The sequence below is a fragment of the Morone saxatilis genome, unplaced genomic scaffold (genome assembly GCF_004916995.1).
Source record: "Morone saxatilis isolate NCDOM2014 unplaced genomic scaffold, NCSU_SB_2.0 Contig6, whole genome shotgun sequence".
Taxonomy (NCBI): Eukaryota; Metazoa; Chordata; class Actinopteri; family Moronidae; genus Morone; species Morone saxatilis.
In genome coordinates, this window is record NW_023340206.1 from 572091 (window position 1) to 591102 (window position 19012).

At 39.2% G+C, this 19012-nt stretch overlaps 1 protein-coding gene across 1 annotated transcript in view; it reads left to right on the forward strand.

Annotated features, from left to right (window-relative positions):
• anos1a (anosmin 1a) overlaps window positions 1–19012 on the forward strand; it is a gene marked incomplete in the record, with an annotated part of 31174 nt that overhangs the window by 8116 nt on the left and 4046 nt on the right. Inside the window, 8 exon segments of the mRNA XM_035678032.1 lie at window positions 7257–7322; window positions 7846–8068; window positions 10479–10663; window positions 13292–13421; window positions 15082–15287; window positions 16765–16891; window positions 17540–17647; window positions 18702–18790. Of these exon segments, the coding sequence (XP_035533925.1) occupies window positions 7257–7322; window positions 7846–8068; window positions 10479–10663; window positions 13292–13421; window positions 15082–15287; window positions 16765–16891; window positions 17540–17647; window positions 18702–18790 (1134 nt within the window).

Here is a 19012-nt window from a genome sequence, read left to right on the forward strand (position 1 = left end):
AATTACAAATAATTTCTGATAGTAGATTTAGAAACTATCAGTCGAGCAGTCTTTCAATTTGTCTGAAAGTCTCTGACTTGCTGAAGGGAAAACAGATTTACCTTCAGTAAAGCATAGATCAGTGTCAACGAATCTTTTGTTAATTCGAGATAACGAATAATAAGTCGTTATGACGATATACTCCCACTCACACACACACACGACAACAACTGCCCCCGCGTTCGCCATCGCCCTTCGCCTCCATTCGGCCACCTGGCTAGTCTGGTGATATGCAAAACAAAGATCCACTGGGTGGACGCTAACACGTCCACAGCATACTCCCCTGAACACATCTACCACATGATCGGTTGTCCTGAACTCCCTTTGCAGTGTTACCTGTTATGGCGTTTAGTTCTGGCGAGGAGCCTCCCAACCCGCCAGCGCCACCAGTCTTAATGTGTTACATTGTGAATGAAGTTTCAACACAGCGTGATCAACTGCATTCCTCTAAGCAGATATACCTCGCGCGTCAATTTACTCCGAGCAGCCTCACAGGCTCCGCTGCTGTAACCTCTTACAGCTTCCTTCATCAACTGTCACCAGCACGGAGAGTTCTCTGAAATGTACCGCATGCTGTAAAAGCTGTCACGAGCTGCTGCGACTGCAGGCTGATCTCTGAAGTAACATTGCCACTCCGGATGTCCCAAGCCTCTTCTCTGCCCTGGCAGCTCTTCTATGACAAAGGCCAAGCTTTTACTTTGCCAGAAGCTGTAGCTTGACTGCCATCCAGGACTGTGGTGGCTTTCGTTCAGCCGCATTGTTTCCGGCCTGCGTTTTGGATGGCTCATCCTGTACACATTCTACACGCTGACCTTGATTCTGCCCTGGCTCTCTGCATGGGCCTTCATACTGTTGGACAGCACAAAAACCCTTATACACCTCTTTGGATCTGTTCCCTCTACGTGTCCCCCGCAGTATCTGCGCATTGTTTAACCACGCTCAGCTTCCACCCCTCAATCATACTCCTACACTCGCTCACACTCTGGGAGACCACTTCACCTTTCAAGCGCTCTACCACAACGACTTCTACGTTTCCAACTTTCCTAGCTGCTCGTGATCCCTTCCTCTCGCTTCACTCTCGCTCACACTGGTACAATGGACCTGTACTTCTATCCACCCCTCGCCCTTCTCTCTACGCTCTTCGCATCCACACGTTTCCAACAATTCCACTTCCTTTCACCACATTAACAACCCACGTCGCTCACTCACGCTCACTTCTCGGGGTCAGCCACCTCACCTCTGCTCACACCGGCATACTTCAAAACGTGCACGAGAGCCGGGGATCGAACAACCCAAACGCTCTGCTCTGAAGCACAGACGACCCGTATACTTACCGTTTCGAACGGCTATACCTGTATACCTCATTCAGAATGCTTCTTCAGCACTCGCGCCTCCCAATATGTCACGGAAGTAATCTCTTTGAAGTGACTGCCATTTTTCAAAAGTTTTTCAACACTACTTTCAAGACAAACATCTGGCCAGTTAGGTTATCGGCTTTTTCGATCACCGTTGAATGCTCGGCGCATGTGTGATCAACGTATAAACACTTAACCATGCATGTACATTCTGATTAGTACTCTGGCCTTAAGGGTTTACGGTTAAAAGTACACACCAGCAACCAATGATGCTAAATCCAGACCACACATTTTCGTATGTAATTATTACATCTTGGCTTCACTTCCTGTTTTAAAACTTGAAAATATATCAATCACTGTAAAAGCCAAAGATTTTTGTTGTTGTTTGCTTCAATGCATCCAACCAAAATGTGTCGGGACGAGCACAAACTTTCAGCTAATGTGCAATCCAAGTAATTAATACATCCCCCGTCCAGCTCTTAAGCTCCAGAAAGGCTGATGAGAAGCTTCCGTTTGAAGCTGTGATTGCGTGATACAGCCACATCACTCATTGGCACGCTGACATTGCCACATGTCGTCCTTACGGACCTGGGTGGTAAAAATAGTCTTGTTAATCCTTCTGCTCAACTATCTCCTCCAGGCAGACAGCCATGTTGCAAGTGCAAGGGTTGATTAGCAACACATCCACACAGTTCGAAAGTTCAATTCAGTCTTTAAAAGGAGCTTAAAGACTGGCACTCACTGTTAGCATTGAGTCATGGAGGGAATCGTGTGTATGCACTGACGACTGGTGTCTTTAGTTTCACACCTAACAATTGCATTGACTTGTCTCCCTCACCCCCCTTCACTTTCAGTAGCACTCACTTGGCAGCCATCTAGTGGACTTTAATATCCCTACAGCCTTGTTGTGATTTTATCGAACCAGCCCCTTTTCTCTTTCAAAGCCTTGCACCTCACATTTTTTTTTATTAAGTATCAATGTATTTGTGAATAATTTACTTGCAGCTTCATCTCCTTTGGGAAAGCTGAGGTCTTGTGTGTGGATGTTTAAAGGTCTGGAAACATTTTCAAAGACAGTGTGAGTTGTTGAAACCGACAAAAGGGGGCCTATTTGCTCTCTGAGGGGTTTGTCTGGGCAGCAAAATCAAAACAGTTCGAGCACCAAAAAGAACAGCATTTTGCACAAAAGGTCAAGCAGAGAATTGTTCGCTTCCCATTATCTTGGTTGGTCATGGAAGGAGTGTGTGAACAAACTGCCAACCAACACATCATGACAGTATAACCACACAGCTTTACACTGCAGCAGTCACGTTTGTGATTAAAAGGAACAGCTTGATCCCGAAACCATTCCAATTTGGGTGCTAAGATTCTGCAGCGACTCAAAAATATCGTTGTTCCGCCACAGCTGCAGGAACCTAGGTGCTTTCTCAAAATTCTCTCCAACACATCACAAAGTTTCCCCCCAGTCAGCTTTATTTGCAGTATAGTGGAATGGAATACTGATTTAAGCTTGAATGGAAGTTGGAAATACTAAAACTGAGCTGAGGTGACGGCTGGAAATAGCACGAGGGTAGGAGACGTCCAGTCTGGATTACTGGACGAGTTTTCTGCTGTTGGAGACCAGGGGGAGGGGAGATGGAGATGGCAGGCCTGGCACGGGCTATCAGAATGCTTCAAGTAGTCTTCATTAAAGCAGGAAGATTGTAACTGATATTCTCCTTTTTCACCTTTCACTCTTCATAGCCCTGTATGGTGCACATCACTGACTCTGACCAGCAGTGTAGACACTAAGAAAAATCCCATGGAACAGTATTTACAGTAAAAACATAAATAATTCTGGTATATATATACCTACGTACCTTACTATACCTATACTATACTATATACCCCCCTATATATATATATAGATAATATATATAATATACTCTATAGTATAAAAAACGTACATTACAACTTGTGTTTATACTTTCCCTAAACACCACTCGGCTCTATTAGTTAAAATGAACTTTGTCTCTCCAACCAACAGTAATGCTGGGATTCTGGGAACTGTGCAACACCCGCAAGGTCTGCTGGGGTCAAGAAACATGAGTAGTCAGACAATCAGGACTCTAGTATGCACTAATGGCCGTAGCCAGCTACCAAGGTCTGGACTATTTCCTAAAATTATTTTTCAATATAAAACAGTTGGTGCTTTATAAGTGTATGATCAGGAGTCGAAAATGTCTCTATTCTTAAAGCCTCTGCTTGGCAGCTGAACAGCTCTGTGTACACTGTGACTTTTGTTTGTTTGTTGTTTAAATGAAGAAGTGTTATGTTAGCACATATTTTGAATGACCATATTCGGACAAATTCTGTTATAACTGATCTTATTAGCACTGCTATGTGCATCCAGAGTGCCAGGCTGATATAAAAGAATGTCTCTGCAAGTCCTTTATGCTGTACATTATATTAGATATAATAAGATATATTTATCAGATATTTACACAAATGTAGGTAAAGGTGAACACAAGCAGCAAATATCAATGTGTTATCAATCAGAATCAGAATCAGAATCAGAAATACTTTAATAATCCCTTACTTACATACTCCCTTGCTCTGGACAAAACAAGTTATTTTTTTAAACCCTGAATTTTAGACTATTATTATTACAATATTAATTAAACAACCCACACAGCTTGTTATTTTTCACATTTACAGTCAACATTAGCAAGAAACATGTCCTGAACTTCCTAAGAATTTATTTATATCTTAAATATGACAAAATATTGTTTCTAGAGCAGCAACAGTGACATAATAACATACTATTCCATTCCATTATCAGTCCTTCCTCCTGTCCTCAGATCCGTTGAAAACTAAGAAACACTTAGACTACAGAAAGACAGCTTTATTTTATTATTTATTATTAGATTAACACACTGTGCTGTGGTTGTAATAACAACTACATAGTGGATGACTTGAACATAAGATATAAGTTGCCAACAGACAATCTAGGCCACTGCTGGGGCCAGCCAGTGGCCTAAAATTGTGTCCAATACCTTCTTCCGTTCAGTTTTTCAGTTTGCTCCACAGCAAATTGTGAACCTTTGCATTTCTATTATATCTTTAGTCTTTTTAATCTTGTTCCTGTATTATTGTCTGTTGTATCCCCATTTTAGGAAATAATATATTGTTTGATAGGCTAGCTGCATCACATTAAAAAAAATCTATAGCATGCATACACTGAAAGTAACATTAGATTATAGTTGACGCCTGTTGAAAATGGCAGGTACGGCTTTTGATCCCTTGAGATGGTACCATGGCAGTAGAAGCCTATTTTCTTCTCTATAAGACGAATATGAGTATCCAAACTCCTGAGACATATTCTCTGCAGACCTCAGTAAACACAAGTTTGCTCCTCTAACTTTCAGACAACTTGCGGTGTCCTTGTGATGCTGCTGTACATTGCTCTCCTACCCACTGTTTCTCACTACAGCATGAAATTACAATCAGTGTACGCTCGCTCCCCTGGGCTGCCTCTGCTTACTGGTGCAGGATTCAGCTTTATGGTACAGAGGGTGATGCTGTTAATTGGTAACATGCTCAAGAAACGACCACAGGACAACATTCATTAGCTTTCTTTCACTTTTTAGTGTTGCATATACTGTAGCACTAACATCTACACACCATACCCCGCAACATGTTAGAATGAACCACTATTTACGACAAAATACGATTAAATACTACTAATTTGCTTTTATGAATATATTTTGGAGGAAATATAATTCCAAATTGGAACTCACTGGCAATGGCTACATTCTTTGACAGAAGTCATACAGAGTGGATACTTGTACTTAAAAAAATACAGGACTTTTACTCTGGAGACCAGAGTTCATGTCCAGGTATGTACTGTAGCTACCAAAAAGGACCCATATACAATTAACAATATGTTAATTCATATTTTAATTAATATTAATATTTAATTGTTTTATCTCTGTTTTATTTATTGTTGTTTTATGTTATTTAATGCTGATTGCTTGGTCTATATATTGCTATCATTCTTTTTGTTTTTATGATTACCACCTGTTTATATTTGTTGTTTTTACTCTGAAAAGCACTTTGTAAACACGATTTGAAAGGGACTATATACATTCAATAAAACATTTAGTGATTATAATTATGATTATGATTATTATGATCAAATATAAGATTCAACCTGTTTCTCCACTGCAATAATTTTCATACTGTCTGTTGAGGCTAGCGGGAAATACTCAATAAATATTTGTGAAAACCAAACAAAGTCATATAATTTGAATTTATTATTATTTATTTGAAAGTTATAACTATCAGTTACTAGCTATTAATAGCTTTAAAGTGATCTTCTCAAGGCCTTCCTCAGTAATATAATATCTACATCATCAGTAAAATAACACCAATATCTTAATCAGCTAGAACCACCACTTACAACATCAAACTAAGTGTTGAGGACCCTCCTATACAGAGCCCAACATATTATCAGAGAAGGACAGAGAGAGAGAGAGAGAGAGAGAGAGAGAAAGGTGCACCAGCCTCCACAAATGTTATGCGGCTTTTTAGCACCTTGTATTTTTTTTGCTGAACCTTTAAGAGACACTTTATCCAAAAATAAAAGCAGCTGTTCCCACTTGGATTAAATTGTAAAAGTTAAATAATAAAATACATAGATTCTTCTTGATTTTCCAGAATAGAAAGTCCTTATAATCATTTAGATCCATCAGAATAATACAAGCCTGCAGACACCCACCACATACACATTAGACACAGCTATTAAAAGAAGCCACATACATGATCAGCCATAACATTATGACCACCTGGGCACCCTGGTGTTCTACATTAGTTAGCCTTGGCCACCCATGACCCTCTCTCCGTTTCACTGCTTTTCCTTCCTTGAACCGATTTGATAGATACTGACCACTGCAGACCTGGTGTAATTGACCATAATAGATTCATTGACTGGTCACTGCAAGTCTCTACAGCTTCTACCTGTGTCGGTTTAATGTTTTGTTAAAATATATCAAGTGTTCTGTTCGCTTCGCAAGGGGGTCCAAAGTCCTTCCCGATTTTAAGGGTTGTAAGAAAACTATTTTTAGAAATATACAGTAGGCCTACAACTCAGCAATTCATTAATTTCTGTGGAGAAAGTAAATGAAAAAAAAATGTTATTTTGATATAAATTCTGATTATTATATAAGTAACATCTCACAGGATAAGGGCACGGTGAAAACCTGAACATTTAATTATTTTTTTTTATGAAAAAAATCCATAATACAGACAAAATTGTATGAAACGTTCTTAATCAGGAAAACTCATGGCTGATGCACACAGAAAATAATCTGCTCAAAATTCATCCAAATGGCTCGTTTTGCACAAACGTCCTGCAGTTATTGTGTTCACTGTTTGGGTTCATTGTACAGTTAATCAGTTGTTATGTACCGTTATTGAATATAGTATGAAATATCCATAAAATATGTCACTTAGTCAGTTTACTCAATGATAATAAAAGGGGTCCCTTAAGGAAAAAGGGAACAGCTGTTCTAATGTGCATTCCAGTAAGCTCAGGTGGCTGATTCATAAGGTGATGGAATATATTGTATGATTGGTCAAAATCTTCATTGAACAACTTTACTACTCTTCTGATATGGTCATTTCCCTTTGGTGCTCAGAACCATAAAAATATATATCATGTTTTAGTTGCCAGGAGTATTGGCAAACAAACAGTATATACATTCAAACATTTTAATTGTTCATTTAATGATTATTCTCTTGATCAATCTAGAGAGACAGATTTACCTCAACTTATCTTTATTCATTCCAGACTGTAATCTGTTCACTGTTTCATTTTCATAGTGCCTGGAGCCCTGTAAAGATTCCTGGGAGATGAAGAGGAAAAGCAATTGTAGGGAGCTGTGTGAGGTACACTGCAGCACATACTGTAGTCACATTTTCTGTGTGAGAGGATCAAAAACATGAAATATGAAACACTGTATTTACAAAGTAGAGCTGGATCAGAAGGCTACAGGTGATGGAGGTCTGATCCAAACACCTTAATATTAATGAATCACAGGGGTTTAAGTTAGACACTCTGTACTGTGTACTGTTAATAGTTTAGATTCATGGAAAGTAATCAGACTTTTAGCAGTCTGAAGTCAGTTAAGAAGTGAAATTGGAAGAAAACTAATGACAGTTTATTTTAACCAGATATATTTAACATATCCCAAACTATCAGTGTGTGATCGTTCACTTTTAATGTAATGAAGATAATAGTAATATAATTGAATAATTATATAATATTATATAATAATTATGATAAAAAACAAAACAAACAAACAAAATTAATGCATTATATTAGAAGCCCTGAAAGCAAAAGTAGTCCACAGTAGAATTAGAAACAGGGAAATGTAAAATAAGGTAACTGATCTCCCTCCAACCCATCTAGCGGGTGTTCCCCAAGAAGCACTGGGAGTGTGTGACCAGCTGTGAGTTCCTTCAGTCAGTGCTGGCAGTGAAGCAGGGCAGCTGTCCACCTCCAGAGAGAGCCAGTGGCTTCGCAGCGGCCTGTGTGGAGAGCTGCGACCATGACCAAGAGTGCTCCACTCAGAAGAAATGCTGTTCCAATGGCTGTGGCCACACCTGCCAGTCTCCCAAAGACCTCTACAAGGGTAAGGAGAGCCCAACAGAAACATGTTTATTTAGCATATCATTGATCAAGTCGGAAGAGAACTAATTTAAGTTCTGCTCCAGTCAGTGTTTCTTCTTCTTCCTACAGTTAGATGTTTAAGCTTCTCTGTGCAGAATGATGTATGTGCAGAGTTTGACACTTTTCATATTCATAGATTCTGAAATTTGTTAATGAGGTAGAATATACATGCCTTTTACATGATTTTAACATAGAAATTATACATTTTTGCATGAGACACACATTATTGTTGCAAGCAGATTATTTGTATATGTCGTAATACACTTCTGGAGGGATTCCAGTACTGGAGTGATCCTGCAGCTGCAGCACTTTATGGTTGAAGTTGGTTAGATTTAGTCACAAAAACTGGTTCAGGTTTGTAATAGATCAGGGTTTGTATTTAAAAAAATGACTTTATAAAGGTTATGGAAAGATCAGGTTCAACAGCACAAGGAAAATCATCTGGGTGGAAACACACATGGTTGTGACCTGCAATTTCGATGACCAATGGTGCAAACCAGGCGCAGCCAGGAAGAGGGGGAAGAGAAGCTAAATGCATTATTAGCAGGAATACAGAATCAACAGGTGGAGTCAGGTTTCAGTAGTGACCAATCACAGACAGATACGGTGAACCCATGGAGATCTTTGAGAGAGAGAGAGAGAGAATGAGAAATTTTCATCCTCATGAGGCACCTGAAATTCCAAAATAAAAACACCCCAAATATTTATATACATTGCCCTAAATTTGCTGTCAATTGCAGAATGAAAGAAAGCAGATGAAGCAGCTGCTGGCAAATAGTTATAATACTGAAAATAATAAAGGCTGATTCCTACATTAAAAATCCATGATCCATGAAGTCCAATAAACATAATTAAATTCCCATTCAAAATATCAGTCCTCGTCTATCCAATGGAAAAAGTAAAGTTGATGAATACACTTCCTTGAGCAAAATAAGGCCACTACTGCAAATATTCTGAGTTGTGAAATAAAATAAAATAATAAAATGTAACTACATTAAATAATACAATATAATCGTAACACTTTAGGTGCTTGTAATAAGTGGTAGTTAATAGGTAATAATGGCCTTATAAGATGCTTATTAACATTAGTACACAAGTAGAGTACACAATTAAGGATTTATTAACCTTTATAAGCATGTTCCCAATTTCAACCTGCTACCCCCAAAAAGTAAAATATAAAGTAATTTTAAGTAAAATAAATGCATAATAAAGTCTGTAGAAATGTTAATAAAACAACAACAAAAGCTTAGTAAAGATGTGACAATTAAAGATAGAAGCTACTTAAACTCAATAAATGTATTTGTACTGATATAAACTCATGCAGCTATTATTAACGTTCTTAAGCAGTCTATGCTATAGGACTCAGGCTGAGGACGCAGCTGAGGATGACTGCATTATTTTGAAACAAGTTCACTGTTAACTTTGGAATCGTGAGCAACAGCGTAACTGACTGTGTTCTGAAAAACACAGAACATTAATTATGATTGAGTCCTGCCTGATCCTGCTGCCATGTTGGGAGAGTGACATAAAGTTACTGCTGCTGTGACTAATGTAATATTACACACAGCCCATCACTCAAATCAGAGGCTTCAGCTGAAATAGACGCATCATTACTGCTGATCAATACATTCATAAAGCTACATTTATTTTCAGATAAATGCTGTGTTATTATTGTTGTTATTAAGCATTACTTACTGTGTACTTAAACTGTCAAAAACTTCTTGTCAACCTAAAAAATATGTCATCCCAGACCCCCTTGGGCCCTTACTCAGATAAATAAGGTAATTCCAGGTGGAAAATCTCCTGCTAACAAACAGTGTGTGGCTGTGCTGCTGTGAGTCTGAGTCAGGTGGAGCTTGCCCTACTTAGGCCCCCATTGTCGGAGGAGGGATCAAAGAGAGCTGAGGAGAAACAGATCCTGTGAGCTTGCAGCAGTATGTTCAGGCCTCACTGATGGCGACACACATGATGGGAGAGGAATGATGTGGGGAAACTCATTTTGCCTTTTCGCACTGTGGCACTGAGCAAAGCTGTAAATCCCTGCTGCCCCGGGGGATGCTGACTGACCTGACTAAGAACTTGATGTCTTCTCTGCTGAGACACAGCCAATATGTCCTGAGAATTACAGTAGATGGTGGTGTCTGCGAGGGATATAGGAAAAAGACTAAATTTAATCATAAGAGTTTGACAAATATATCAGTTTGCTGACACAAGACACCCAATACACCTATAAACTACTACAATCATATCATTATATCTGATTTGATAGTTAAGAAAATACTTAATGCTCACATCCCCTCAGTTTTACTCTGTTCCACTTATTGTGGATGTACATTTCATGGCTTAACAACATGATAATATTGGTCTCTCAGGTGCTCCCCTGAAGCCAAGAAAGGAGTTGGGCTTTGAAGAGCTCTCCTCTGGCCAGCTGGAGGTGCGTTGGTCCTCCCGCTTTAACATCTCGGCTGAGCCTGTAGTCTACATCCTGCAGAGGAGGTGGAACTTTGGCATCCAGCCCAGCGAGGACACTGCCACCTCCTGGCAGCTGGTTGCACAGGTTAGTTCACTACACCCAGTGTATGATTATAGGCATAATCAGATGTGTGTACTCCCAACTGCACTCATTGTATTGTTGTTCCTGCTAACTCTCCAGACTAGAAATAATCTGTGTGCCAGTCCTGATTTATAACTCCCTGTTTTTTTTCTCTTCAAGACCTTTAGCTCCTACAGTATCTGTGAAAACTAGTTCAGAAGACTTCTGAATCTCTGAGACTGGGCAGTGGTGCCTGAATGAGTTTTGAAATGGGGGGGTTTGTGCATCCAGCTTTGGATGATGTAATGAATATTTTAATGTCAGCTTGTACAGTCACAATAGGTAATTTTATACAGTGAGGTCAAGTTTAAAAAAAAAAATTCTCACTACAATGACTACTATGGCGACAAACAAGATGTTGATGAAGAAGGTGATGGTACCCATAGAAGCAATTTACATTCAGAAATCTTGAGATCAAAGGTCAAGGGATCCCTTCAAAAATAGCCATACCAGTTTTTCCACTGCCAAAATTTAGCCTAACACTGAATAGTTATTTAGCCCCTTCCTGTAATGCTAGCATGACATGATTGGTACCAATGAATGCCTTAGGTCTTATAGTTTCACATGATACCAGTATCTTCACATGCTTTTAAACTGAGCCCACTATAGCCTCTGAGAGACAGTAATGTCGGCCATGAACTTAATAGTAAGTACAGAATTGCACAGGTTACCATTACACCTGAAAGTGGGGGGCCGAAAAGTTGTCATTGTCCCTTCCATTCCGGCGCAAGTAAACTAGTTAAAAGTTACTGCTGACAGCTGTGAGCTTTAATGCCATTTAGCTCATAAAACTATTGCTTTGAATTAGTATTTTGATTAAGGGGGGAAGGTAGTTGTGTGGCACTGATGAACTGATCCCAGTCATCTGTGGGTGGAGTTAAAATCAACATTTACTCAACCATTAATGCCCTCTAGACCCATTATCCCACAATACATTGTTACACAATTGTAGGATTTACCTTTTTGCCAACTATAGCAAATATTTAACATATAACTCAATTATATGTTGTTGTCCTCAGTCTGTCTGTGCTGAACTTTCCACAATTCGATCCTTGGCTCTTGCCACTGCATGTCAAAGTGTCCTTGAGTAAGTGTGTGAATGTGTGTGAATCAATAAGTTTCTGTTCTGATGAGCCTTTGTCATTAGTGTATGAATGTGTGTGAATGGGTGAATGTGGCATGTACTGTAAAGTGCTTTGAGTGGTTAAAAGAATGGTGCCATTTAAGTACAGTCCATTTAACATTTGCTGTTTTCTGTCACCTGTCACTATCTTGCTATCGCCAGTCTGCCCTAATGTACCTGCATGCATGTATATTTTATGTCTGTGCTTCTGCTTTTCATGTTTCAGTCAGTGTCTAAGTGCAGCACTGTTGTCTTATTTAGTCCATATTACTACTAACACATTATAAGCCTCTGTGTTGAATGTTTAAAGTAGTACCTGAGAATGTGAATGAGGCAGTAGGTGAAATACACAATAACAACAATAAAAATATGAATGCAAGTTAGACATTATGATGTTCTGGACCTTTGCTTTAGGACATTTCCTCTAACTCCAAACTATAGCTTACAGAGTAAGTTACTTAAAAGAACCCGCTTGGTTGTTCACATTGGGTTTAATAAATTACCAAATTGCCTAGGGTATCTGGGTGTCCAGAATGATGCTTCTATTACATTAATTTTTTTTTATCATTGTTCAGCATGATTATGAATAATCATAATAACTTTGTTTTATCTTATTTTCTGTTTTTAAGTTGACTTTGTAACATCTGTCCTGACTACAGATGAAAAATAGCTTCTTGGCAAACTCTGGCACATTTGCAGCAATCTTTAATCAACTTGCACTGTCCCTGCTAAATAAAGCAACAACTAAATAAATAAATTTAAAAAATATGCAGTCAGTCTTATGCCCACCACTGGAATACCTATTATGTTTCAGATATATCCAAATAAATGCTCCTTTAAAATGTGATGGCGTGTTTTCTGACCATGAAAACACAGATGGCTTTTGATAGAAGACAAAACACTGACTCTGCTGCCAAAGGTCAGGTTGAACCCATAATTCCTGTATTCTCCAGTGCCTACGGCTGCTGCTTTAGAGTACATCCATGCTAAACAAACTTTTTGTGGCATAGTGTCATAACATTTATGAGAACACCTGCTGCAATTTTAGTGTTTAATTCTCTGCATACAGTGATGATGTTGTCATATACCTGTATATTTATGATCAGATGACTTTGCAACCATAAAAATCAGATTTGACCAATGTCTCAGCACAGCAGAAACAGAGAAGTATGTAAATTAAAACAACTAAAATGGGACTATATATCCCTTTGCTTGACACATGCTGACTGTGATACAGACTGGAAGAATAGGATGAAGGACGAGACATTTAACAGTTTTCCTGTTAAGACGTTTAAGCGTGGATTGCAAAAAACTTTAATAACAGTAACAAAATCAAAAGTACCAGCTGAATGTCACTATAAGGGGACACTGTGTGTTCCTGCAGTATGTGACTGTGACTGTGACATTATTATGCATATTATTCTTGTCTGAGACTTTATGTTCATATCTTGTCTTGCCTCTTCCAACAGACTACGGAGCAGGGAGCGAGGCTCTCTGACATCCGGCCAGGTCGCTGGTACCAGTTCAGAGTGGCGGCTGTCAACACCCATGGAACCAGAGGTTTCACCACACCCAGCAGACACATCCACTCCAGCAGAGGTTAGACACACATGTCACTATAACTGTGAAAGCAAGTATCCTTAAAAGCACAGATTGTACTGACAGAAAATGTCACCTTGACAGAGTAAAAAGTAACTGCTAGTGCTGCAAAATGTTTTTTCAGATTTTGGAAATTAGACTGAATGTAACAAAATGACAGAAGAGTCAAGCAAAGTGTCTAACAAGTACTGAAATGATCAACAGCACAAGTTTGGGGAAAACAGCTGTAAATTAAACAAAATGCTAGAGGAAATGACAGTACATCAAATTTAGCTAACTAATATCATAAATGTACGCCCAGTTCCTCCTGCACAAGGATATAATAATTAAATAGTTAAAGGTCTAGTGTGTAACATTTAGTAGGATCTATTGGCAGAAATGGAATATAACATTAATAGTTTTCAGTGTATAATCACCTGAAAATAAAAATTGTTGTGTTTTACCTTAGATTGAACCGTTTTCCACAGAAGGAGCAGGTCCTCTTCTATGGAGGCCACAATGTTTCTACAGTAGCCCAGAAGGGACAAACTAAACACATAGGGCCTTTCACGTTTTTTTGCACATTTCACAACCTCCGTTGTTTCTCAGTTGGTTGCAATCTGCAATTAAATGTGCCATTAAATCCTCCGCACTGGTAATTTGAAATTGTATTTATCTAAAAGATCATCTTAAAGATCATTTTTAAGATTAGGCAATGAAATGGCACACTGATTCTAATTATGGCACTTGGAAAAAGGAAAATAAAAACTTTCTCCCACACTTCTTTTGCCGCATCTAACTGAGGAAAGGCAACTTTCTTTGGAAATAGCCACACAGAACTCACATTTGTAGGTTTGTGGCATTTCCCCAAACCTGGGCACAAAATAGAAAATACACTTGATAGGAGTGTGGTTTTTAAGCTTTATAGCCCACTTGGACCCTTCACACACACACACAAACAGGCTAATTGTGGGTAGTGGGAGGGGGCAGGATTGGAATTGGGCCATTGTTTTAGTCAGAGACACTATCAAACAATTACACAGTTAAATTTAGTGGTAAAAGGCTTGTTGTTTGAGGGAGCTCTTGGTTGCCAAGGTTGCATGGGGAGCTCCGTTGGTAAATTCAGAAAAAGTTCAAACATAATCACCTCAGACACATTCGTGAGATAGCTGCCTTCTCTCACCTTGGAGGCGGTGCCCTCATGTTTCCCACTGTGGGTTAGGGTTAGGCTATGGTGAGGTATCGAGGTGATAACTGAATTAGATTAGGGTTAGGCTTGTGTTCATGTTTAGAAACAGGAAAGTCAGAAAGCACGTTTAGTTCTACTTTTGTTAGCAAATGTCATCTATTTCATTCTGGCAAATCATACAGAGGTGGTCCTTACTAATAATTTATTTTTGGTACTACTAGCACTACTAGTAACAGTACTATGTAACTAGGTGTGTTCTAGATCCAGATTTTATTATTTTCATTTTTTGGCAATTTTAGTTTGTAAACTGTTGACAAAGCCAAAATCAAATAATGCTGTATAACTGCACACATAATAATAAAAATAAATCACTGTCTAGGGGTGTAGGGTTTGGTTGAATTACTAACATATACTATTTATCTCAGCATTAGTGTGTAATATTACGCTGTGACTGCATGTGGATGAATATTAACAACGTCCCTTCACCCTCAGACCCCCCCAATCCTCCAGCTCCCAGTGAGCTGAGAGTGGCCAATATGAGCTTTGGCCCTGGCAGGGTGGTGTCTGCCAGGCTCCAGTGGAGCATGCCTGCCGACCTGGATGTTCCCGTTCACCACTACAAGGTCAGCTGGAGCTGGAAAGCAGTCGGACAGCCCTCTGCTTCATCCCTGACCAAGAGAAGGAAGATTGTGAGAGAGGTAAGGACTGAGAGATACTATAGCACTCTGGAAATGTTCTAAGGTTACTTGTTACTGCTAGCTTTCATCCTATTCTGTCTTCTAACAGCATGTGAGTGACAGGTCCTATAGACTAGGCTACATATGACCAAATTCACCTCCTGCTTAAGTTATATTCTGTAACAAGTCAAGGAGTGCAGTAAAAGTGTTTTTTTCAAACTTTTAAGTTGAAATTCCTCTGGCAGGATAGATAAAATGAATAGATAAAAATGAAACACTCAGCATCATATTTAATAAGCCCACTGCAAAGCTGCAGTTGTTTAAATGCACTACTGCTATTTAAATATGTGGGATTTAGTGATACCTGTATAGTTACAGATTACAACCCTTTCGTTAAAAGAATGTTGAAGGAATTAAAGTGACCACAAAACTCACAAAAGGCCCTATCTAGAGCAACTGTGTGGTTAGTCCTGTCTGAGTTACTATAGAAACCGGTTCAACCATAGACAATAATAAGAACAAAAATGGCTCTGGCTGTCGCCATCTTGGCAGTCCAGACTCCGCCGGAATAGGAGTATTTTTCTAAGGAACCTGTTAGCCCCAGGCTAAAGGCCTTTTCACATTGCATATTCTTAGCCTGATACACTACACTTAGCACAGGGCTAGAACTTTCTTGGCCCCAGGCTAAGAAAGCTTTCCCACTGGCACAATCATGGCATGTTCTAACTCCGACGTTAGCCTAGGGCTTGCTGGCCCTGTTTCAGAACAATGTTAGCCCTGAGTTTGTGGGGTTATTCCCTGAAACTTGACTAGTTGCCAGACTAAAAGTTACTAGTGTTCCGTCGGACATTTAACCCAGGGCTAGTAGCAGTGGAGTGTCAATCTTAAAGCCCCCGGATTAGCTTTATAACCCTTATAACCCGTGGGTTAAAAGTGTGAATGTGAAAAGTGGTTATGTTATTCTGGGGTTAGCCTTAGCCTTGGGCTTAGAATATGCAGAGTGAAAAGCCCTTAGTGAACCAACAAGCGCAAATGTGACATTTAAAAGATAAAATTAAAATTGTAACCAATGTAATCCCATAGATTTTGCAGATATGTATAAAACTCCTATGTATCTTTGTTGAAAGACGTTGTGGTGAAGAGGGAAAGATCTTCATGGGTCAGTATAATTCTTCTTGATTCCTGTTGTAGTCACACAGTAGCATGTTCAGCCTCTGAGATCTGACATCAAGGAATAGTGGGGGTAGGGAGCCACATGGATTTGTTGAGAATTCAGACTGGCACATGGCCTTTAGCCTGCCTTTAATGGGATGCTATTTTCAGGGCTTGTGGAAAAGCTGCAAGAAAAATAAAATGAGGCCAGACATGAAATTATTTCTCCTTTCTGTTAGCAAAAGTAGAGATTATTTTACAGACATTTATTTTATGAAACTCTCATTGTTCTTGTGTTTTGTCAACTTTCCTGTGTGTGTGTTTGTGTGTGTGTGTTTGTGTGCAGAGCCAGGTGGAGCTAGACAGCATGCGGTCTAACAGGAGCTACAGTGTGGAGGTCCAGGCTGTGTCCTACTGGGGACAAACTCAGCTCAAAGGACCCAGAGCCATCCTCCACTTCACCACACAGCACAGTATGTCTTTATACTCAAAATGAGATTTAGAATTTCCGCCTGATAACCTCAATGTGCAAGAAGATAAAATCTTGATCTTCATGTCTGCTGCAAGGCTTAATGCTTCTTTCCTAAAGTTTCTTTACAACAGCATGTGGAAGTGGTAAGAATTCCTGCACTGAATGTTTCCTCTTGGTCTTGAAAATTCATTTGTATGATCTTTGAATTAGATTTTACACTTTCCTGGTTTAGCTTTTAAAAAAAAGTTCCTTTGGGGCTTAAATATCTAAAACTTTCTCCTGCTGTTAAATCTCTGATCCTCCGTATCTCCACCAAGACACAACCTTAGCATTCCACACCCACAAACCTCTCAGAAAAATCTTCAAAATATCAAGGTGTTCACAGTGACAGGCCAAGATCATGAATAAGAAAAAAAAAATGAATATACCTAACAATTAAAGAAATTATTGTTAAAGAAATTAATTATGTAATACTGGAAATGTTTTGGTGCCCACTTCTCTACTTCTCTCTACTACTCTGCTGAGCAGGTACTGAAAGAAAAGACAGGAATATTCAAGGTGAAAAAGTTTATTCTATATTAGCTAAGTCTGCTGTAGCATAGGCCAGTTGTACCAGTGAGGTTTTAATTATATTTTGTCTGTTTTGAAGCAACCAGAGCTGCTCCAAGAACCCCTACAGGTGATATTCTGGATGTGGGGACACCATTCTACCAGGATGGACAGCTCCGTGTTCATGTTTACTGGCAGAGCAGCATGGGTATGTATGTACAGTCTGAACTTATGTGAGTGTCTGCCATCGAGATAAATAAGACAAACAATTTGTCTTCCTCTGACACATACTGTAAAGCACCTAGCTGTCAGTTCCATAGACAGTTTTATTCCACAGCTTATGAGGACTGACCATCTGTAATTATGCTGCAGCTCTTTGTTTAAGGGTGACACAGTAAGATGTACAGTGTCTGCAAACCTTCTGCATGTATGGACATAAACTGAGCTGTCATTCTTTTGTTGTTAGTCTGTTCACATTTGCCCAAACTTCAGCCACAGAAAAGCTTGGGACCTCCGTAGGGTTTAATATTGGGTTGAGCTGGTACTTGTCCCACCTACTTTCAGCATAAACACCACCTATGACCTGTTTAAGCAACCCTCCCCAATTCAGATTACAGATACAAATTTAGATAATTTAGTTGTTTGAACAGATACAGTTAATTATTTACTTGCCCATCACTAGTTAAACAAAATCTGTGCTGGACAATGTTTTGGGTTTAAATGTGTGGTGTTAACCAAGTGGGGCTATTGGTTTAAATCTGTGACTTGAAGAATATTTTTCTTCAGTTCCATGCATGTCAGCCTTGTCTTTGGATTGGGTGTTGCTGGAAAACAACACCTGGATAATCTTAGTTAGGGTTACATCAAGGTTAAAAAGGTAAAAAATCAGTTTTGTTTCTGGAACAGACATAAGAAACAGTCAAACAGTCAACAGTTTGTGGAGAAATATGTTTTCCAGTGGCAGAAAGAGAGGATCGATCAATTTCATCTGTGTGTGTTGAGGCCTGGGGTGTATTTAGCCTAGACAAACAAATATTCTAGAGGTCACAATGTGTGTGAGTTTCTCTTTTAATGGAGCTACATGTCCAACACCCCTCTCTGTGAGACATTGAAATGTATTGACTTTATTTTCTGACTCTGGATAAGATGGGAACAAAACATCATTTTGAAACTGCCAGAGTTCTCTTTAAGTAGATCCAACTATTGTTGTAGACCTGTTGTCACAGGACAGCGTTGAAAACTGTTTTTTGTGGTTTGTACAGATCCGTCAGTTGAATTCTACAGAATCCAGTGGGGACCAGAGTATTGTGGACACAACCAGACCAGACCCATGGAGAAGACCAGCACCCAGGTAACCTATTTAAAACATTATCAGTGTGACTATGAATGTCACATTTGTAAATGTTGTTAGTGATTGGCCACAAGATAGTATGTATTGTTGATGGGCGAACATGGTCCTTGTAAGATATAATATATAATATAATATTTATTTCTGTAAGAAATAAATTTGCCTTTTTGCCATGAGCAGTGTTGGGATTAATTCCACTATTTTTGGTGGTAAACAATAATACTG